We start from the raw sequence: 23038 nt of genomic DNA, 5'->3' as shown, positions 1-23038 counted from the left end.
TGCATTCTAGAACCAGTCAAGTGCATCTCAGCAAAATATTACTGAAAAAAATCTTTAGGAAAGGTCCAGTACCAGTAGGCATAGGTGACCACATGGGGGAGGGGGAGAGGCATGATGGGTGGCTGTCTGCCTTCAGTAGTGATAAAAGTGTTTCTCAAAGACTTTATTTCATCTATAGGTGGGTACTAATCGTGCCCCACACCTTTACTCAATCGGACCTTTCACATGATTTTTTAATGTGCAAAACTATGGCACTGCTCGTTTAACTTTTTTTTTAATATAATGGCAACTAAGGAACCCTAATGTTGCCCTTAATGGCCTGTTTACTTCTTGCCCTTAACTACACAATGCTAGGAACCAATGGCAGGTCTTCCTGAGCGCATTTTCTTTAAGACTCGGCAAATAAGAGAGGCCCGTGTTACCCTACCCCGAGTTAGAACCCTGTACACGCATAAGCAGTGGGGATGCCAAGATACCTTCCCCATATTCCATCCGCAGTCAACTTCACTCTGTAGATTAATACCCTAATTACTCAGGCAAACGGTCAGTTCAAGGGATGTTTTGTCTCAGAGCAATGTTCCAAAGCACAATACCTTCACTGAAATTCAAGCGACGACCTCGGCGCACCGTGCTAAAAAAACTGAGACCTCACCAAGTGTGCCTCCTCAAGCCTATCTGATTTATATGCGGGGCAGCAAAGAGTGCCTTTCCATATGAAGTATGGTGGACCATTCAGCTTTGGAAGTTTGATTGATAAAATGACATTTATGAGTGGGATTGTTTCTTTTGTAGCCAAGCAGACAGCGTCACTCTAATAGAGAGCGAAGTTCAGAAAAGGATAGAAACCTGTTTTTGTATGACAGTTAATCAATTTCTGTGCAGACCCTCCATCTACCAATCCTTGATATTAGCCTATCAACCAACCAATCAATCAATTTCTAATTGTTGACAGATAGAAACAACTACTTCATTGTAATTTCCGGTTGTCTTAGCAAAGCAATGCTTATGCATTCTACAGCATGCATGCTGTGCGAGCTCCCTCCCCGCTTATTATCGCAGCATTACGGTGAAGGAGTACTCGGGGTAAAAATGTACAAGATAAGCACAAACAGTAAAAGGTATGCCCAGTTACCGCAGCTATTTTTTGTGCCAAAAAGCTCAATTCAACACATAGACATCGCAGGAAGAAGGTTCAAAACCGCAAAGTCAATGCATCACGTTTCAACTGTTCAGTCTTCCTCTGCATGTTGCGTTTTTTTCCCAAATGCTCAACTGTACAAACTACCCAATTTTATCACAATCAGCACTTCTTGTCATTTATGTTTTACTTGAATATACAGTTAGTTACTACTAGGAGGCATACAAGAGAAATTCAGGAGAAGACAGAAGCTATCAGGGGTACAAATTCCTGACCAGGGGTTGTCACTAGAGCCGCTGCTTTGACAATTGGTCTTGTGCTGCCTTGCACACGGGACGTCTTGTCTAACGCTGGTTCTGCTGACACCCTCAGTTGAAGGATTTTTCACATCTAGTAGGCATATGAGATATTCATAAAGGAGACAATTAAAAAAATGAAACAGCACAAACAAAAACAGCATCTTGAACACCAGTTTAAAGGGGTACTGAACAAAAATTATCAATGCCGATACAAACGATCGAATTCTTCTTGGAAGACATGACTGTTACAATAAAAAGTTTATTCCACATATTTTTGCAGAGTTGACTGCGTTTCTCAAGAAATGTAAGTGCGAGGTGGTGGCATTATGCCTGCGCGAGCCTCGACATCAAAACCACCGCAGCAGATGCTGGGTGCCCGTCATACTGTCCCGTTAATTTCCTTTCTCCACCTCTCCCTTATGTCTTACTGTGCCCCTTCCACAAAGGTACTAAGGCATGCCCCACTCCTAGGGGCTTTACCATGGCCGGGAGCATCGTTTGCTGCCAGTGCCAATCGTCTTGATGCTAGATACAGTAGCGAGAACTGAGCGAATTGAGAAACTCTAGGAGCGCCTGATATTGTTGACATGTTGCTTTTCTAGTGCATTGCCGAATATCATTTCCTTTAGTTCACAGCACGACCGCTATACATGGCAGTTTGTGAATAACACATCGAATGCATTATTCTCCTCTGGGTTCTGCCTGAAATGAAGGTCGTGTTTATTGACTTCAGCACCCAATCCTCCAACTTGGCTGAATATCTTGGCGGAAAAAAATTTAGTTTGTTCGGTATCTTTTTAAACACTCCAGCCACGTCACACTTTAGCAGGAACAGAGTGGAGCCAAATCGGTCCTTGTTCTTTTGTCAATTCATACTGTTAGCTTTCTTTGAATATGGCGGGTTGAGAGTCAATTCGATGCTGTCACACAGGAATGCTCAGCGGCACTCGCTGCAACGCGAACTACTTGCCAACGGATGCGTTCGCCAAACTCGGTTCGCTGCGATGGTGTGTATAGCTTCAGTAGCAGTAGTTCAGAGCATGTTGTTTTAACATTGCTTTCGTTATCATAAATATTCTTAAGCTTAAAACATACTTCCGAAGTGCACTCCCCTTTCTCGTGTAGCTGCACACTGCCAAAGGAACGTTCTGGGTGCGTAAATGCACTCGCTCAAAACGGCACTGTGACCGAGGTGCCAACGTGCCCGCTGTTCTCCACTCTTCCTTGGCAGGTGGCTACGATGGCCAGGAGTACCTGTCTACCGTGGAAGTGTACGACCCCACAACAAATGTGTGGACCACGGGGCGTCCTATGCCTTCCTGCAAGAGTGGCCAAGCCTCCTGCTCTTCCCCGGCGCCTTGTGTGCTCCACAAGGTCTCATGACTCTAAGACCCTTCGCCACGTCCATACTGTTGTCTGCTCGACACTCTCGGTACATGGCAGAACGCTATACAGTTCAGCGAGTGAATAGGACTGCTTTGTGCATACGACAGAGTTCGAGATGCTATTATTTCTGTGTACACAGCTACTACCTTGTGATGATAAACAGCAACAATGCTGAAATGACTAAAGCTTTATGTTCACAGACTGATACAATAAACGAGTGTATAAACAAATATTCAAGCGTTTAAAGTGACACTTAAATGAAACATTCAATCAGATTGGATTGATCTATTCTACTCCGAGAACTCTAATGTAAGTATTTGACCACGAGAGGTCACGCACATAATAAACGAGAAATTAAAAGCTTCATTTTTAAACTTTATGCTGAAATCACTGCGCATTATACCACAGATTCCAAAAAAGCGCTTTTCGTGTTTTAGTGACACTGACTTAACAAAATTTCGTGATATTGGAAATGTTAAATCTTGGGCCCCAAGACAATATACCTTCATTTTACTGATTCGGACCTACGAAGGACCTAGTAGGAGCCATCAAAATCTGTGACAACCAGACGTTTGGTATGGTAAATTCAAGGCTGTATTGTCACCCGCACCTTCTTTTAGCACATTTTCTCATTTACCATATATCTTTTCACAAAAGTAGTAATTTTAAAATTTTGACAGAGTAATTTACTGGTATATAGAAATCTGTTATTCTCTTTAGTGTCTCTTTCAATAATGACAAATCATTTGCCTTTCCCGCTATGAGAAGTCCCACAATGCCTTCACCCATCGTAAATTTAATTAACCCATATATGCCGAAACTTAGGAAAATTAACAAAAGTAATTTATTTCCCCAAAATGATTGCTTCTACCACCTCAGAAAACAGACAGAGGCTTTTATTTTTAAAAGAACTCTTTCGAACAATGGTTTTGGAGCCGTTTTGTATGTAGGACACCAATGTTTGACACACCATGAACAAAAAACATTAGCGCCTATCACTGTCATACCTAAGTTACTGCATACCCAATAACTGACGAACAATCGACAAATATATCAGCAGCATCGAGAACAATTTGACTCTATATTACTCATATTTTTTTTGCGGCATGGCATTAAGTTACACGCACGTGAAAGAGCCATTTTGTGACTGAAAGCCCGTGGCTATTTGTAGCCCAGTGATCACCTAGACTTGCATGTGACGAGGGCAGGGCATCATAAACGCACCTTAAGAGGCGCTACCTTTTTTACAGAAAAAACATTCGGGTAACACTGAAAAGTTTCACTCTCCTTCATGTAGGACACTAGGCATATATGGGTTAAAGTGAGATGGAGCATACCGTCTTCTATGTAACCGAATGTGTCTGTCGTGGCTGTGCAGAAGTTCCGACTCCATATTGTTGTTGTTTCAAAATAAATGGCATTTTATGCTTGGCTCTACTACTTTCGTTTACTACTGCTAGTGATGATGACAAGTACCAAGAGCACATGATGCCAGGAAGATCATCGCAAGCTTTCCACAAAGGACATGCAGGATGATTTTCTTCTCTGGCATATAGGCGAAAATACACTGTACTAAAGCTAGCCCAACACTCAGCTCAGAGCATCAAGCTAACCTTGAGTTTTCTTTTTTCCTCGTCAGTTTGCCACGGTAAAACTCGTGGTACCAATTCCACTGATAAGCTTAATAAGGAGTCCGCTTTCGCTGCTGAAATTTGTTTCAAAGCTGGCCTACATTTGATGTGGACTCTGGAAGCTGATTCAGGCAAAGCCAAAGCTGTGCAGGGTTGTAAACCTTCTCCCTTTCTCCCCTCCAAAGTTCTTTAAATTTTGCCTTTGTGAATACACACAGACACGTCCAAGACAAGCATCAGCATTCATAAAGGATGATGTAAAACCTCCTGGAAAAAAAGTCATGCTTTAAAATAATGATAGGAATTTATAAGTTGAACTTTTGAATATGGCAAATAGGTAAACATAAGTCGAGTCGACGCGACGTTTCGACAAGCGGACTTGTCTTCCAAGCCTTGACGAAGACAAATCCACTTGTCAATAGAAACGTCAGCTTGACATAACCTCTGTTCGCGGATTTACATCGCAAGCTTTTATCTTCGCCTTCCTACTGTTTTTTTTTTTTAATATAGCAAAGTTATTTACATATCAGATGTGACTTTGTAAGTATCCATACCACACCTGCTACGACGACAGTGGGCCATGAAGCAAAGCAGTGCTTTGTGTCCATTTTCTGGGCCTTCGTCAATTAAGCTGCAAACTGTGACAGGGCTTTGAAAATACTGTAATTTTCGAACTTTTCTGGAACAATTAAACAGAGGAATAGAACAACATCCTCGGTATCTCAGTGTCGGAGGAGTACACGTCAAGCACTCCGAAACCGTTTGAAGACATTGAAAGTGGTGAGGAACTTCACCGAAAACCTCATTGGCAACGAAAACGCTTTATTAATTGACTTGTTTGACTAAATTGAACTAATGGTGGTGATGATGGCTACGAGTTTGTGTCCGACGATGGTGACCGCCTAAATGGGTTGAGTTTTGAGACCCAGCTTTTCTGCGACTCGCTGCAAAGAAAAAAAGAAGCGAATATTTAGTCTGCATCTAACAGCGAATTAAAATTTGTAGAAGTGAAACGTTGTTGGTGAACTTACGCAGCTGCCTCCTCCTGCTTCTTCTTCACCTCTTTCACTGCAAAGTGAAATTCTAACCGTCACCTTTTGTCCAAACCCACACAAGTTCGACAAAAAAAAAAAAAAAAACTTACTGCCCAAGTTCCTGGCTCAATCAAATTTTTAAATAACCACTGTAGAGCAATGAACTACTACTGAATAAGTCTATCGCTAAATTGCAAGATGATCAGCATAAGTAGCAGAAAAATTGGTGTTAGCTGTGAAGTTCCAACCAAAGGAACCACACAAGAGATCCCCGATTTTATTCCTTCCTACCGAGATTATAGGGTACCAGTACACTTCCAAACACTGCTTTCTTTATATCTTTTTTTCTTTTGGTCTGGAGAGGCAAAAATACTTTAAAGGATACCATACCGGCCTGTGGTTTTTATCACCCAAAAACTTCACTATGTAATTTGTTCACTAAATGAAATGCGACGATTGAAGGCTAAGTAATGCACATGCATTAATACTTACTGCTTTCAGTTTCTGTCATAGCATAATTTCCACTTGAATACGAATCAACCCGCAAGTCTCGAAATGGCAAAAACACGGATATTGGTTCAATATGTCCTATAATTGGATATAAAGCTTTTTAAAGACTTTACCAAGTTTCAGATGCACATCTTGGTGCGCAAGTTTGCTCAATGGCACTTGCTTCATGATATTGCAAAGACGGCAGCATCACGACAATGTGCAGTTTTTTTTTTCTTCTGGCTTTTATTTTTTCGCGTTAGCACGAGTAATAACCAGGGGAGGGTTACACTGTAGAAAATACATTATTGATGTAAGCAGCGCTTCATCATCCGAAGTGGAACGTTTTGTCCACATTCAAATGTGGTTGATTATTACCAGCCTTGCAAAGAACTGCGGGTTTTACCATTTCATGTGAACCATCACGTTCACAAAGGGAACTGAGAATCATGCAGAAGCTAACAGTGACCGGGCACAATGGGCCAATGGGTGCGATGCAAGGAATCGTGAGGGAAAGCATGTGATGCCAACCAGTACCACAGAGTGAGGGAGCGAAAGCCTGAATACACACACACACACACACGAGTGACAGCGCCTACACACAAGCGCTGCGTGTATTCCTTCGCTTGGCCTCAAGTGCCGTTTCTAAAGCCCTCCTCCGAAAGTTGAAACCTGGAACGGGACATGCAACAGAGCTGAGAACCACTGGAAGGCCCGCAGGCCCGAGGTCGTACCATACGTTCGTAAGCCTTCTCGCAACCTTAAGAAGTCGGCAAGTGGGCACGAAGTCCCAATGCATTTCTCTGCCCCCCCCCCCAGTTGGCTGGGAAAGCTGTGCCAATATATTACCAACACCAGTAAATGTGGATGCCAGAACCATAAAGTGCCATTCATTAGGTGTTCCACTACAGTGGTGTACTGCACTTCCATGTCATGTGGCATGTTCAACGTCGGCGAAACAGGGCACTATGTCAACGACTGTTCGGAAGAACACGCACAAAAATTTCGAAAGCTACATAACAAGTACACACATTTATTTGAGTATGTAAGTGCACAGGATGTGCGGCCTGGATCGAAAAGATGACAGTTTTCGGGCGGAACGATGACAATATTGCATGCATTATTCTAATGGCATATCAAGGTATTGTAAATTTTTGTAGCAAATGCGCTAGCATCTTATCTCTTGGTCTTTTTGATGCCAAGTTTTATCTTTTATATGCAGCTGTCAAGTCTCAAATTGATTGATTGATATGTGGGGTTTAACGTCCCAAAACCACTATATGATTATGACAGACGCCGTAGTGGAGGGCTCCGGAAATTAAGACCACCTGGGATTCTTTAACGTGCACCCAAATCTGAGCACACGGGCCTACAACATTTCCGCCTCCATCGGAAATGAAGCCGCCGCAGCCGGGATTCGAACCCGCGCCCTGCGGGTCAGCAGCCGAGTACCTTAGCCACTAGACCACCGCGGCGGGGCCAAGTCTCAAATCTTGGAGAGAGAAAAAAAAACACGTGTTTGTTGCGGTTATTTCATAGGTGGCTGTTTTTGCGTTGTTGACGCCGTGCATTATGAAGCCTTGTTACCCACACCCCTCTTTTTCAAGCTTCACTCAAGCATATGTAACGTATTTCATTCTGCCATTAAAACCGGTTGTTAGTTGGCGCTTGCGTGTCGATGTTGTCATTCTTGTGGGTGTGTGCTCGCCATTACCCCCTCTCCCTACAGTGAACCAACTCACCCAAAACAAATTTTTGATGAAGCAGTACAGTGCTTACACACTACTGCAGCACGACCCCTTTCGTAACACAAGGTTGTCCTGGACTGGCTGATCTCCCTAGCTTTCCTTCTCTACTATTTATTCTATTCTATTGAATCTCGATATTCAATGGTAATGCGAGAGTTGACATAAGATAGGAAGAATCTAGAAAGTAAAGTGCACACAACATTTACAAAGTTTTCTGTGGGTTGTATCCCGGGATGTGGCTTATATGAAGGGGCGGGTTATACGTGGGTAAGTATGGCAACTATAATGAGTTACAGGCAAAGAAAACTTGTCAGCTCCTGTCACAGAGTCGTGGCGCACTTGCCTTTCACCTGTGAATGACAGTCGTTCTTGCTGGCCTGTGTTGCAATTGTCAGTACTTTTTCTCGGCTAGTGTAAATAATTAGAGTTAGGTTCATCTTTATCACCTAAGAACCTACGTTTGGCATAGTAGCGGTGTCACAATCGCCAAGAGAACTTACCAGGGCGTTCCAAGTTTCCAGCCTAAAGTCAGGGACACAATTGTGTAGGAGAACTTAAACGCACACTTAGTGCTTCACGAGACAAAAACGAGCAAGTACTACTGGATGGATCTTGATATCTTGATGAGACGGATACTTGGGCTAGTTTCATCCATAAACGCTCTATCGAGTAGTAGCGAATTCTCCATGGGAGGCACAGCAATGGCTGAGGATGGAGCTCACATATTTTCTCAAACTGTATTGAACTAAACTCTCCGGGCATTTGTCGCGATCGCTCTTCAGTGGTTGTTTTGACAAACCTAAAAAGTTACTATTCAACGTGAATCTCGAAAATTTGCAGCTATGGAGGATGCCGTAGAAGAAAAAGACAAGCGCTCACGCTTTAGCTCCTCGATGAAGTCGTTCAGGAACTGATACTTGAGAGGCTTGGGCTTCGGAAGGGCATCCTCGTAGTCCATGAGCTTCTTCTCGGCCTTCCAGAGCGTCAAGCCAAACCAGTCCGCTTCTTCCTCCTACAGTGAGTGATAGTGTGAACACTGCTCATTCAAAAGTGAAGTTATACCCCTACCAATAGACCACATTAATAGCATTGTCCAAATTATATTTGATGTAGCAACTGCCATTTGAATCCACAATCGTGCAACACCGAAAGAACTAATGCCATTCGGTCATCATGTCAATGGCAGTAGTTAAAAAAAAACTTGCATTAAGTAACTTTGGAGTATACCTGAAATATTCGAGAGACCTTAGACTTTGCAATATATCGACAACATCAGCCAAAGCAACCCTCAGCCAACTTTTCATAGGGTATTAAGCTCATCAAAACCAATATGGGTAATATGGCAGCACTGAATTATGCCTATTACAGCAGATAAAGCATTTACTATTTACTCAGAAATTTGCCAAGGGGGATGGGATGCCATGATTTTTTTTTACAGTGGAGTGTGGAGAGGGGGGGGGGGCACAAAAGACAGGTTGGCTCTTTCAGGGGACCAGGGAATTCTTGGTTTTTGTTTTGAATATGCTCGCTCTTAGGACAGCCCAAGAGGGGGGCCACACACAAATTATAGACCACAGTTGCCCCCCCCCACCTGCACCCTCTGCCGACACCCTTCCTGTACTTACATTCCAAGCAAAGCACATAAATCACAGACGAATTCAAACACACTCCCTTCAACTTACACCCCAATGTCCAGTGCGAAAGGGATATTAGTGTGCTAGCTAATGGCGACAGAGCTTGGTACTTCGCGCTGGCTCACTAGAAGCCTGTATCAATCACGGGGTGAAAGGCTATTCTATCAAACCTATTGAAAACAAACAGGAGTAAAAAAGCACCATGTCACTATACATTGGACCAGAACTGCCAGGTTCGACTACTTTAAGCGAATTTGGCTACTTTTTCATGCTGGTGGCAGCAGCAAAAAAAAAAGCATCTTGGCTCCCTTTTGGCTTGTTTCTTGTTCCCTCAATTTTAACCAAGTTATTATTATTCTGAGACGTAATATTACAGTGGCTGGCATTCAAGTATGTGGCACCAAAATATCAGAATCATGGCATGTTTTTCAGTTCCTCAAGCCGGATTTGGTGTTTGCTTCATACTAATGAATAGATTTCTGTATAGACTAAATAATAGACTTGGCTGTGGACCGAGTGGGATTGGGGGAGGGGGGGGGAACTGTTGCACCAGGCTTTATTCTGCAGATCACCTACTGCTAAACATGACTTCATGCTGTAATTGAAAGTGAACAGGCCAATCGAAAGTTCTCTGCATTCAGGATGCTCTGCTCTCATTCACATTACAAATCATATTATACATGAAATCGACAAGCTATTTGCGTCATTCATTAGAATAAGGTATAGACAGCGATTTGGGAATGTGAACTTTTTCACAATTCATCATTTCGTGAGAAACGATTGGGAAAGTGACTACAATCGATGCTTAAATACCAGCAACTATGCAGTACTTGAGGTCTTGCCACAAGGCTGGTATACGAGACGCGCGAAGAGAGTGTCATTTCTTCAACAGGGCAAGAAACTGACATCTTGCACGAAATGCTACCTAGAGCCAACAATTTATTCCTTAGTCTCTGCAACTAAGATTTTGAAGGGTTCTTCCTGTAGTTGTGTCTCCGCTGAACTGTTGCATTTAATCGTTCAAACAAACAAGTCGCAGCTGTTCTTGACACATGCGTGGCTACACTTGGCTCAGGTTGGCTACATTTTGGTTGGTCTTGCAAAGTTTTAGCTACACATCTTTCACCTCGACATAATAAATAGGAGATCCTCTTTATTTTCCAAAACAATGACAGATTTCAAGAAGCCCGCCTACTCACAGATACAATAAAGTCCTTGTACTTCTCCAGCATTGCTTTCTGCTTCTCCGGGTTGTCGGGGTACAGGTCTTTCCTCGCCAAAGCCAGCAACATTTTCCGCCTAAGATCAAGTGCAAGCTGTGAGTGTAGATCTTGCACCGGAGTCTGAAAAAAAAAAAGAAGAAAGAAGAAGAAGAAGATGAGCCCTATGCTTACAGCAGTAATACAACAATTCAAACTTTTCCTCACACTAGAACGTAAAAGAACGACTTGTGAAAAAAGAAAAACTCTAGATCGGAACATCTATTACTCTTCTACACGTGTATTTGTGCGGCTATAAATCGCTGTGCAATAGTATAAATGTACGCTAATTTCAAAAACCGTGCACAGCACAGCACCACCAAATTTGTTTCTTCCTTCATCAGAATGCCCATGCATTCACACCAGAATAGATAGGTACGATGTATGACTATCCGTAGCAACACGGCACCATGATTCCAGCAAACTCGAACTTTCAGGCTTAAGTGGGCAGTTGGAGAAGCCTATTACCATGAAAGTCTTCATCTAGTCTTCTACTCCTTGGATGGTTACTCAATCAGTATCAGCCGCGCATCTAAGCAATGCAGTAGCAAATTAAAATGATAAAGTGATGATGTGACCAGTTGTGCTTCACGCCACAGATTCATTAAAATGACATAAATTGCAGCTTCCTGGCTTAGACTGAGCTCATGCCATCAAACACAATCCACCCATTTCAAAACAGCTTGCAATGAAAAAAAAAAAAAGAAAACGTCAAAGTGTTTCACTTTTCAGACATACAGGACGCAAGCTGATTTACTGAATTAGCATGCATAATTGTTTTATTAGGCCTATGTGACAGGGCTTCACTATTTTTTTTTTTTTTTGCACCATGAAGGGTTTCAAGAAATATTAGTGTTTCTAAAGTGCAATTTTCTGAAAAGTTTAGTTAGAAAGAAACTATTCACCTTGTCGATACACCATTTCTCAGTGGAAATAAGCCCTTATGCAGTTAATATTGCCTATGGAGTTAAAATTGAGCTGCTGTGGACACTGACTTTTCGCACTATAGCAGGTGTTACCCATGCTCTGAGTAAGGATTCATTCACAGCTGTATTTTTAAAGGAGTACCAACACTGATTTCTGTGACTTAGGCTTTTCGCAAAACGCAGAGTTTGCAAGCTCATTACAAATGTGTTAACTTGTCAGCATAATGCTCACTGCGATGGGGCTAGTTTGCAGATGTTCAGCGCCGAAGAGTTTAAAATCGAAGTAAGATATTTCATAGGAGTTGTCCGACTCCAGCGTCTGGTGAGCGTTGATACTGCAGGGCAAGAAAATTAAAAATGTCCCTTTTGTGATGTCTCAATACTGTGTAAGCCCTTTTTCAACCTGTCGATTGGGGCCGTCTAGATTTCTCCACAAACTCTGAGAATCTTGTTACTTTTAAGAGCTTGGGGTCCGAGCTTTGGACCGCCTATCCAAAACAGTGCACCATGACAGCGGCCAGCCATCATGACATCAGCCGTACGACGACAGCGAGTGTGCCGTGTGTCGCGAAACAGACATGCATACAGCGGGCTTTGGCAGGTGCGGAACTGCTACACGCAACTGCCGAAACACGGGAGGAATCGCTGAGAATCTGAAGATCACCTTCAAGATGTACAGGTCGAACCCGCAATGTTCGTTGATGAGGATCAACGTCCTCTCGGTAACCGTGACACGCATGTACTTGTCCAGGATCTCGCTGTAGACCACGAACCGCTTCAACTGCGGCGTGAAGTACTTGACGTGGTACCCGCTGCTATCCGGAGCATAACCGGGTACAATGCCTTCTCCACCCCAGATGCCTTCATGACATTCCCTTGGGTACACCACACGAATTGGTCTCTCCTCCGTCCTCAAGCTGTAAGGAACAAGGGCAAAAATGTTTGTTAGGGACGAAGCTCTTCTTAGTCTAACTTTGTCCTGCGTCAGGCGTGACAGGCAGTGTCATGCAAACAGACAGACAGACAAACACATGGATGGACGGAGACATGGACAGACACACGCTTAGCATTCACTCCGTGGATATGCTGTGATTTTTTAAGATGTGACAACATATTTGCAAGGCTAGTTTACTCAGCCATACAAATATCCTGCATACAAAAACACCTCAGAGCAAGTGCCAAGCTCAGTAAATGTTGACAGGATATTCAGTCAGGTCGATTTTCACATGGTGCACCTAGCGACATAGACACTATTGCGATATCAGGCTACAGTATCAACTCTAGTGACTTCACATTAGTATGGATAGTCGAGATGACATCAGGTATAAAATCATTCAAAATGGCCACTTGTGTGCACTAAAGGTGCCATGGAGCGGAGCTGCTATGATAACCTCACGACACCTCGTGTGAGCATATGGCAAGAAGCTCACACCGTGATCCACTGTCAGAGTGTAGTAGGGAATCGCAACTAGTCTTTAAAAGCATACTGTGATTACCATTCCAAGGTGCATGCATGCTTTGCAGTACATTTTCTAGACTTTTGAGAACTTGGCTTTTGATTTGATGCAAAAAATCCACAACGGAATATATTCGTGTCAGTACACCTCTCAAAGGTACGCTTATTAAAGAGAAAAGCCATGTCTCCCACATAAGAAAATAATTATTTCACACCGCTAAACGAGGACTACTCTTGATGAGAGAAGATGCTCACTAAGTTAAAGAATAAAATGATGAAGAAATAAAATACAAGTGACAAACCTGCTAGCAGATTCCCACACCAACTTCCCAGTAACATGATATAGACAGCGTGCACTTGGCCCTGCCCAGTTGCTTATTGTGTAAAAAATGAGTCACAATGTGTTATAAGGAAGCCATTGGTTTAGCACAGTGGATTCAAGGAAGATTTACTGGGCCAAATACACAAATGAAAAAAATCCATGAGGTCACATTATTATTTGGGTGCATGTGTTCTGACATGAAGTTTAAAAGGAACCCTGACACGGTTTTTTAAATTTTTGTCAGCGTTTCGACTAGAGCATCATCAAACCATTTGCACCACTAATTTAGTGACACGCTGTGTACCAAGGCCGCTACAGACAATTATACCATACTATCCTTCCCACCTCTGCCTGGCCTCCTCAACTCATGAGGCATGCTGGCATCGCAGGCGATCGTAGAGCTCTGATGATCGCATTCGACGTTTTGAGCTTTCACAAGCCTAGACCTCTGAAATTGCACTCCGACAGGTTGCACGCAGTCTCGAAGGCCATCACATAGTGCGCCCGGCAGCACGCACGTTATCTGGCAACAGAGACAAAGATAGCGGAGTATTTCATATCTGCTTCGACAGGTGCCGCCCCCCTACAAGCCAATCTTACTTTCGCGTCATAGCGTTTCATACAATAATACCTAGACAGGAATCTGGCGCTGCGATCGCGTACCCTCATGGGAATTATGGGAAGTACAGGCTTCGGATTTGATAGCGTTAGCTGGCGAACTGTCTACAGACTTTTTTCTGAGGTTTCAGTTTCGTTCTTCGCGCAGTGCGGGTAGTGGGGTGCGGTAAAAAGCACTGAAGCAGCACCTTTGTTCTTCAAAGAGGCTCACGACCACTAGGTCTGAAGCTTTCTGCGACGCTGAAGCTTTACGAGTCGTATTTCACAGTTTGCACGAACCACTGCGCATAAACGTAGCGTCTCACGCCAGTGCAGGATAATTATTCCTACGACGCTGGAGCTTTGCGAGTCATATATCACAGTTTAAACGAAGCGTCGTCCACTCACTGCTGCGCATAGATGTAGCATCTCATGCCAGTGCAGGATATTGCATCGAGTTCATGTTTTTTCATGAGCGCGTCTTGCCTAAATTCGTTTTAAATCGACTGCAAAACGATGATGAAGCTAAGCAGAAGCACCGTCACGCTCCACTGACTCGATTTCACAACAGAACGAAAGGTGCGTTGGGGGCAGACCACTTGGACATACGCACCTAGCATTGCAGAAGACAGAACTTTAAGTGTTTCTCACTTAATGCGATACTGTTATTTCCATAAATAGATAATTCATACATTCGAGAGAAAAACAAGCATGTTTGTTTTCAAGCATTGTAAAAAATAATTAAATCTTGATGCTAAATCTGGAACGCGATAGCAGAGCAATGCATACCCTGATGATTAAATTTGCCTAGGTTTCACTTTTGCCACCTTGTCACAAAAACTTTCTGCAATGAAGTTGGCATACAAACAAACAAAGCAAGTTTCAAGTGAATACAAGTTCATGTCGCTTTGTTTTACACTGGGAAGAGAAGCGTCGCGAATCTCAAGAACGTAATCTATCCAAAGCGGATCCGAAGCCTGTACTTCCCATAATTCCCATGAGAGTACAAGCACCGCTAAAGGAGCCCACGTAGACACTAGCGCCAGATTCCCATCTAGGTATTATTGTATGAAACTCTATGTTCCGCGCATTCTACAGCCCATGACAGCCATGGTGACGTGGCTGCTGACGTGCTCTGGCCTCGTAAAGTGGCCATAGTATAGCCAGGGCATGTTGCTCTGTGAATGGGGGCTGAAAACGCTATTGACAGAGTCGCAACGATCTGCACCCATCTGCAGCGATTTGCAGCTTTAAAGTGTTGTAATGAATTACACGGTTAACATAGAGCTCAAATCGGTCTCTAAATAGCCCTTCGGAGTTGGCCTACCAGCGCAATGTGTTTGTAGAAAATCGCCATAAACCGGTGCAGGGTCTCTTCGAAGACGAAAATTCGAGCAACACACACTCATTTGAAAACGAGCCTATGACAGCCAAATTAGTGACAACAGAGTTCTCAGAGAATAACTTACGAGTCTAAAACTATCGGTCTCTCGGTCGTATTTAGCCTTAGATGGAGTTTACCACCCACTTAGGGCTGCACTCTCAAGCAACCCGACTCACGGGAGGCTCCATCCCGGGCGCGCAACGGCGGAGACGGGCCTGGCACCCACTCTGGGACAAGCCCCTGTCAGGGGGACTTGCACCGTCGCAAACACCCGGAAACGTCGCCTCCCATACACCACATTTCCCGACCGCCTGCAAGGACGGGGGATTCGGTGCTGGGCTCGGTCCCGTTTCGCTCGCAGCTACTCGGGGAATCCCTGTTGGTTTCTATATACTGTGCTTTTACTGTGCTTATATTTTTTGCTACCGTTATGTCCTTTTAAAGGGACACTAAGTACAAATAGCAATTTATGTAATAGTAAATGATTAGCTGTTGAGAATGTCTAAAATGCCAATATCAGCAACAGTGCTTGAATTTATAAGGGTACTTTCTTGGGCACGTTGGTAGCTATTCATTGGTATGTTACTGTTCACTGCTTAAAAGATCGACGTTCGGGATGAAGGTTCAGACGAACACAATTACACTTGTGTCCGTCTATGCCTTTCTCCCCAGTGTTCGTCTTTTAGGCAGTGCGCATTAACGTAACAATGACTGTTTTAATAGTCGAGACATTATAGTATGAATCCTGGCTATCCTCGATGTCAAGCAGCGGTGTAAATCCAGAAAAATTATGAGGAGGGACACGCATCTTGCCATGATAGCCATTTGAGTTTGCAAATATAGGTTTTATACTTATTTATATAAAAATTAATTGCTATGCTTTAAAATGAAACCAAAACGTGAGCTTGGGCATCGGCAACGGGCCATGCAACATAACCAAACACTGAAGGCTATAGTAGTGACATAAGTTTGTGAAGTAGTTTTTAAGGATAACTCGTAGGTAGACTTTCGCAAAGTTCTAGTTAACATGCCATTCCGGTAAACCATTACCTGAATATGCTAGGACGTTATTGTTATAACGCGAAAATGTACAGCTTTTATTATTTTTAACTTCAGCTCTATTCCCCATCGTGTATAGCTGTTAGAAATAGCCAACAGCTCTCAGCGGTACAGCTCACCTGCAACATCTAACACTGGCAAGACCAACCTGCACACTATTCAAAGCATTCAAACCGAAGCACTTACGATATGCCTTGGGTTGAAACCATTGCCATCGCCCAAGATTACTCAATCAAGATACATATTATTACCGAGACAATGCGCATACACGTCAGACATTATGCCAGGACCGCTTCCCATCCTCTGGCGAGATCTCGCTGCTGTACAGCCCCACACGACATACGGCGCCACAGTCTGCAAGCACCGCTCATCATTTACTGCGGCATATGCACTTGCTTCACTGATTGCGCCTTGGGCTTGAGCCAGCTGCAAGTTTACTTAAAGATTCCAGGAATGCAGAGAAAATCGGACCTACCGACGCACGCCCTAAAACAGCCGAGTCTATTCATACTGGACCAGAACTACAGTAACCACAAGCACATCGACACGGATGGCTCGACTCCGTCGTCCAGTTCTGGTGGAACAGTGGTTATACCGTCATAAGGGGTATCTGCGTTTTAAGACCTCACATGCGACAAGGTCCACAGCGGTAGAACTTGCGGGTCTGCGTAACGCACTAGACCTCATAGATTCTGAAGAAAGACCAAGTAAGTGAGCCATATTTTCTGACTCGAAACTGGCGTTACTGTGCCTGCGGTCAGTTCTCCGGTGCGGATGTCACGGCCAGTTGACATATGAAACCATGAAACTTCACCACCTCTTAACACAAAAAGACCACGACGTCGTCTTTTAGTGATACCTGGGAATTGTGATCTCAACGGTAATAATTCTCCAGGTCATCCTGCCTCGTGCGTCACATTAGAAAGCAACCAGTATTCAATTCTGCTTTCAAGAGCAAACGCTGTGAGGCAGATTCGTCAACTGGCCCGCAGTCTCACACTAACTGAGTGAAATACACCAAGCATATGACGTACTAGAGTGCATGAACTTGATCCTTCACCACTGCGGCCCTCACCCGGCCTACATCGACATGAAGTTTCGTTTCTCTATTGCCTTTGGCTGGAAGTTGCTTTCACGAAAGCGTATACCTCGTTGATCGGAATGACTGACAATGCGGCATGCGATGTTTGCGACACTGATGAAAATATCGAACACCTGTTGTGTCCCTTACTTTGATTTGCCCGATAAAGACAAGTATAGCCAACGCACTGTGGCGACTGGATGATCGACCACTTTCTGTGCAGGTGCTATTAGCACCGTCCACATCTCTCGGTAGCCCACAATGCAGTGAAAGCCCTCTTATGTTTTTTGAGGACCACGGGTTTGTGTTAACACCTCTGACTTGCGTGGAGTTCACATGCTGCACTGAATTCACTGTCCGTCTCTCCCTTTTACTTTTCCTTTTCTTCCCTCCTCCCCCTTTCTTTCCCCCAGATGTCTTTCTACACGTCTTAATGGGTCAGAATATTGCAAGTATAGCTGCATGACAGAAAAAGCTAGGAGTAAGCAACTGTGCCAGAACAGTGACTTTTTTAAACAAAGCAGCTATTTGCAACCAGTCTCTTTGCAACTAGCTTTTATGTTTGACCTGTGCTAGTCACAGGCATGAAAGCGCTTTTACAGTTAAAAAAAAATCCAATAAATGCATTTCAATGGCAGATAAGCTGCATATCACTGTAGTGAGGCATCAATAACTTGAAATGTTTGGATGACAACAAAGGCAATGGTCAGGCTGGTGCAAGCTCGAAAACATTGCAGGGCAACAGCTTCCTATACTCAGTTGACCTGCTCCTGAAGTTACTGCCAACAATATAAGTAGGTGGCTTGCAATTTGTTTGACTCAGCTGCCCTATTTGAGTAACATGCACTAGAATACTGACCCACAAAGCAATGGCCTACTACATTTTAACGTCCGTGCATCCTGTGTTCTGATCAATGATTGGGATAAAGGGGAAGTTGACGAAGGACCTCACTGTGTTTGATATAAGCAATGATTAGACAGCAATTAAAGAAGGCAAGGAAAGCTTAATTAAATCATTGTTATTAATTCAAGTGTTGTAATTGTGAGATCAACATTGAACTGGCTATAATTAAACAACAGCACAACATGAAGAATAACAGACAGCAACCACGTTACACATATAGAGAGAGCAATCATGAGAGACGCATATAGGGATGCACGTAGAGACAGCAATCCCTACTACACGTTACGCCACCTCTATTGTCTATGCCCCTCTGACCTCATCATCAGGGATCTGAATTTTGCCATGTGTGGTTGCTCTTTGGACAACAGTCATGTGCTGTGGGATTTTTCATAGAGCTGCCAAGCCATAAAGAACAGCCTGGCTTTCCTCGCTGGATTTCGTCCCGAACGGTTGTGCCGCCCGTGATCTCAGACACTAGCGCAGCTCTCGCCGACTGGTTCGCCCTCGGCAATCTCTTGACGCCTTGTAGCTCTCGCCGTGTTGTGCCCCGTCCTCCGACTCCTTCGACCTTGTCCCCCCATCTTACCTATCTCTCACTTGTATGCGACGAGTGCTCAGTCTACAATACCTTTCTCCTCCTTCTACCTTTTTTTTTATCCTAATTTTTTATTCTGATCCCATCCCCAACAAGACACTGTGCCGTGTCACTTAATAGCCAAACAGAAGTTAGGTGCCTTGTTCTTTTCTTTAATAACCACAACTACTACTACTACTAGTACTGCTACTACTACTGCCACTAGGTGGGTGAGCTTCGGGGCTGCCCGAGAACTGTCCGAAAAAAAAAAAAAAATGAATGTCGCGGGCTAGCCGCTGGCAGCCGTCTGAAAGCCCAGGCGAATAATCGAAGAACCTCACTATTCAACGCACACCATTTTCCACAGCCACTTTTGTTCTAAGCAAAACATAAGGAAGTCACAATCACTCGAAAACTTTCTGTACCCTGGCTTGATCCCAGCCCAAAGCCAATTTCGGCCACTTAAGCCTTTGGCAGGTAGCAGGATTTGCGCGCACAACCTAGCGCACTGTAACAGACGCCAGACACGAAATCATGACGACAGTCAACAGCGTTATCTTTTTTTTTTCTTGGTAAGAAATGTTGCTCACATGCTGCCAATACAAACAAGCTTAGGGGCATAGCCAGAAATTTTTTTCGACGAGGGGGGAGGGAGGGGGATTACCCACACTTCATGGATGTTCGTGCATGCGTTTTATGTGTACGTGTATATATACGCAAGCAAACTAAAAAACTGGAGTGTTGACACCTCCCCCCCCCCCCGGCCACGCCCCTGTACAAGCTAAATAAAATCAAATCACTGCGGAAGTAAGCGGAAGAAGTTCACAAAACCATTGACTTCTGATGCCGCTGCATTCATCAGCACGACGCTTTTGAGTTGCCGTTAAAAAGTTTGTATGACGTAAGCATCCCATCTATCCTCATCGCTTTCGTGCAGCATGCATACCTTGACAAGCGGTAGTTCGATGGATTGATGTGGCTGTACCCTTTAGATCGGGCGGCGGCTAACGCCACCTAGCCACAATACCGAGTGAACCAACACCTAGATTTTATCTTTTTTTTCCCTTTAAATAGTGAAGTTGAGGACCGGTACTGTGCAGTGAAGGGTTTCATTTTCACTCGTGCCTTGACTTCAGCCACCAATCAGATAAACTCCTTCTAGTTAATTTTACCTGCTTAAAACCAACCTATTTTGCCCTCCCTGTCCCTAAACCCCAGTGCTTTGAAAAACTCTGCGCCATCATCCTGAACTATATGGTGAAGCCCTTTACAGAACATTATCAAGTGTTCGGCAGTTTCCTCCTCCTCTCCACAAGCACTGCATACTGTGTCTACCCCTTCGTATTTGGTCCGATATGTCTTGGTTCGCAATACTCCCGTCCTGGCCTCGAACAGTAGAGAACTACCTCGAGTATTATCATAGATACTTTCCTTGCGATTTCTTCCTTAAAAGTCTGATATATTTCTAGTGCGGACTTCTTAATCATGTCAGTTCTCTTCATGTCGGTCTCCATTTCCTGCACCTTTTTCTTAACCGATAGTTTTTTTTTTTGGTTTGGCCCCCTGCTGTTTTCTAAGTATTTACCCGTCAATTTTCTGTTTCGCTTCCTCCATTTTGTATCAACATTCTTCATGTACAAGTAGCTGAATACCTTCCAAGCCCAACGCTCGTCCCCCATTTCTCTCAATCGCTTCTCAAATTTAATCTTGCTACTAGCTTCCCTGCCCTCAAATGATGTCCATCCCATATCAGCTTGTACTCCCTGATTTGGTGTATACCCGTGAGCTCCTAAAGCAAGCCTACCTATTCCACGTTGCTTAATTTCTAATCTTGCTTGAACTTCTAATCTCATGCACAAGACCGCATTGCTGAACATCAGACCAGGAACCATGACCCCTTTCCACATTTCTCTCAGAACATCATACCTATTGTAATTCCACAGTGCCGTATTTTTCATCACTGCTGCATTCCTTTTAACTTTAGTCGTTATGTATATTTTGTGTTCCCTTAGGTACTCAGTCCCATTGCTTATCCATACGCCCAGATATTTGTATTAATCTGTTATCTCTAGCGTGACCTCCTGTATGCTAAGCTCACTACCTTCATTATCATTAAAAATCATGAGTGCTGATTTTTCCTTACTGAATCTGAAATCTAACCTATCTCCCTCATTACCGCAGATGTCCATCAATTTCTGCAAATCTTCCTTGCTGTCGGCCATTAGCACTATATCATCTGCATACATCAGTGCTGGTAGTGCCTGTTCAATGAGTTTTCTTTGTTTGACGAAAGAGAGGTTGAAGCCAAGTCCACTTCCCTCTATTTTGGCCTCAAATCCTTGTAGGTACATCATGAATAACAAGGGTGACAGAGAACACCCCTGCCTAAACCCCTGTTTTACCTATGAGGGCCTGGACACCTGTTTTCCCACTTTATAACTACCTTGTTACTTTTTTAGATATACTTTAAAAGATTAGTGACTCCATCCTCCGCACTTAGTGTGCCCAGTATTCCTCACAAGTCCTCTTGAATCACGCTATCGTACCCGCTCCCTTGATATCCAAAAATGCTAGCCACAGGGGAATGTGTTCCTTTTCTGCTATTTTGATTCACTGCGTCAGTGAGAACAACAGATTGTCTTCCAACCTCCTGTGTTTCCGAAACCCATTCTGCAGTTCCCCAAGCACCCCCTCATCCTCTATCCATGCCTGCAGTCTTTCCTTTATAATCTGCATTGCCAGCCTGTAGACCACTGATGTCACTGTTATAGGACAGTAGTTGTTTATGTCCGCTTTGTCCCCCTTTCCTTTATAGATCTTGCTTATCCTGCTAACTTTCCATCCATCGGGGACTTCACCTTCGATTATTGTTTTGCTCACTGCCTCTCTCAAAGTCTGCTTAGACTTCGGAACCAATGTCTTTATCAGCATAATTGGAATGCCATCTGGGCCTGTTGATGTACTACTAGGAACCCTCTTCTCAGCCCTTTCCCACTTTCATTGTGAAAATGGAGCCATTGCGCCACTTGATCTATCCTTGTCTATTGTGGTGCATAAGGCACTTTGTTGAAGTTTTTCTGCCACCCTTGTTTTTATATATTCAATAGCTTCGTCACCTTCTAGCCTAGCACCTTGAGTTGTGGTTATAAACCTCTGTTCTAGGCTTGTCTCATTTCTTAGAGAGTTTAGATGGTTCCAAAATTTCGCAGCTGCCTTTCTATACTTTTTATGTACTTCTGCCAGCTACTGAGCCCCATTTGTTCTAATCTTTTTATCGATCAGAAGGGATGCTTCCCTTCTACAGCTTAGAAAGATGCCCCATTTTCTTTCAGCATCAGCTGTAGGTTCACCCCGCTGCTTAGCATGTCTGTGTTCGATGCATGTCATACAGCGACGCGGTGCGCAGTACCATTGTTAACGTCACGTCACGTTACGTTTTGTTGGGGATTTCTGCGAAAGCATGCGGCGGAGATCGCTCGCGGACGACGGTAATGTGCAGCTCACATGACTTGCGTTACGGGATGCCTGACGTATTTCTCCGCCGGAGGCTTGTAGTGTACGGGAGCGGGCTTTCTCTTCATATCTTCGAGAAAGCGGCGATAATGCGCCGGAAATCGTTCGAAGATGGGCACAAATTTCTTCCCGGCGGACATGATGGACACACGCCGAGCACCGCCGAGCGCCCGCAGAACACCGGAAACTCAAGTTCAACTGATCACCTGTAGGGGGCAAAAAAACACACACATTTCATAGCATTCATCAATCTACGACCACCTTTCCTTCCTCCGTGATCTACGACTCTCGAGTCGTCTAAGGGATTTCAACGTAACTCGCCGTGGTCCATTTTTTCGTCCTCTACGGTCATCGTTGGAACTTTAGTTTCCGGGGTCTGTCATTTATAGAAGTTTCTAAATTATTGCATGCCATAGAGAAAGCTTTTTCGATGGTTTTTTTTCCTCCATGTTGCACGCTGTTATTTTTGCAAATAAAACAAACAAAACACGTGGGCTCATAGTTAAGAACATCATTTGCAAAATTCGCTATTTTTAGTTTTTTATTATAAACATTAATGTTGACTCAATAACATAATTACCTTCTACTTTATGACATGCAACTT

General features: G+C 43.8%; 2 protein-coding genes across 3 annotated transcripts in view; one reads left to right on the top strand and one right to left on the bottom strand.

The window, feature by feature from the left end:
- Positions 1 to 4263, top strand: part of LOC142774653 (kelch-like ECH-associated protein 1B) — a 41892-nt gene extending 37629 nt beyond the window's left edge. For both annotated transcript variants that reach the window (XM_075875274.1, XM_075875273.1), the window contains one exon: positions 2669 to 4263. In XM_075875274.1, the coding sequence (XP_075731389.1) occupies positions 2669 to 2820 (152 nt within the window). In that variant the 3' untranslated portion in view covers positions 2821 to 4263. The remainder of the gene's footprint in view (positions 1 to 2668) is intronic.
- A 996-nt stretch (positions 4264 to 5259) lies between these two features.
- Positions 5260 to 22604, bottom strand: LOC119180873 (mitochondrial ribosomal protein L28). The gene is made up of 6 exons (XM_037432008.2): positions 22426 to 22604; positions 12209 to 12461; positions 10559 to 10702; positions 8605 to 8737; positions 5486 to 5522; positions 5260 to 5398 (listed from the first exon to the last, which is right to left on the bottom strand). The coding sequence occupies exons 1-6, from the start codon at positions 22572 to 22574 to the stop codon at positions 5326 to 5328; spliced, it is 789 nt and encodes a 262-aa protein (XP_037287905.2). The 5' UTR covers positions 22575 to 22604; the 3' UTR covers positions 5260 to 5325.
- Between the last annotated feature and the right edge of the window lie 434 nt (positions 22605 to 23038).

This window comes from Rhipicephalus microplus, chromosome 10 (assembly GCF_043290135.1).
Source record: "Rhipicephalus microplus isolate Deutch F79 chromosome 10, USDA_Rmic, whole genome shotgun sequence".
Taxonomy (NCBI): domain Eukaryota; kingdom Metazoa; phylum Arthropoda; class Arachnida; order Ixodida; family Ixodidae; genus Rhipicephalus; species Rhipicephalus microplus.
This window is presented reverse-complemented; position numbering and strand designations above follow the sequence as displayed.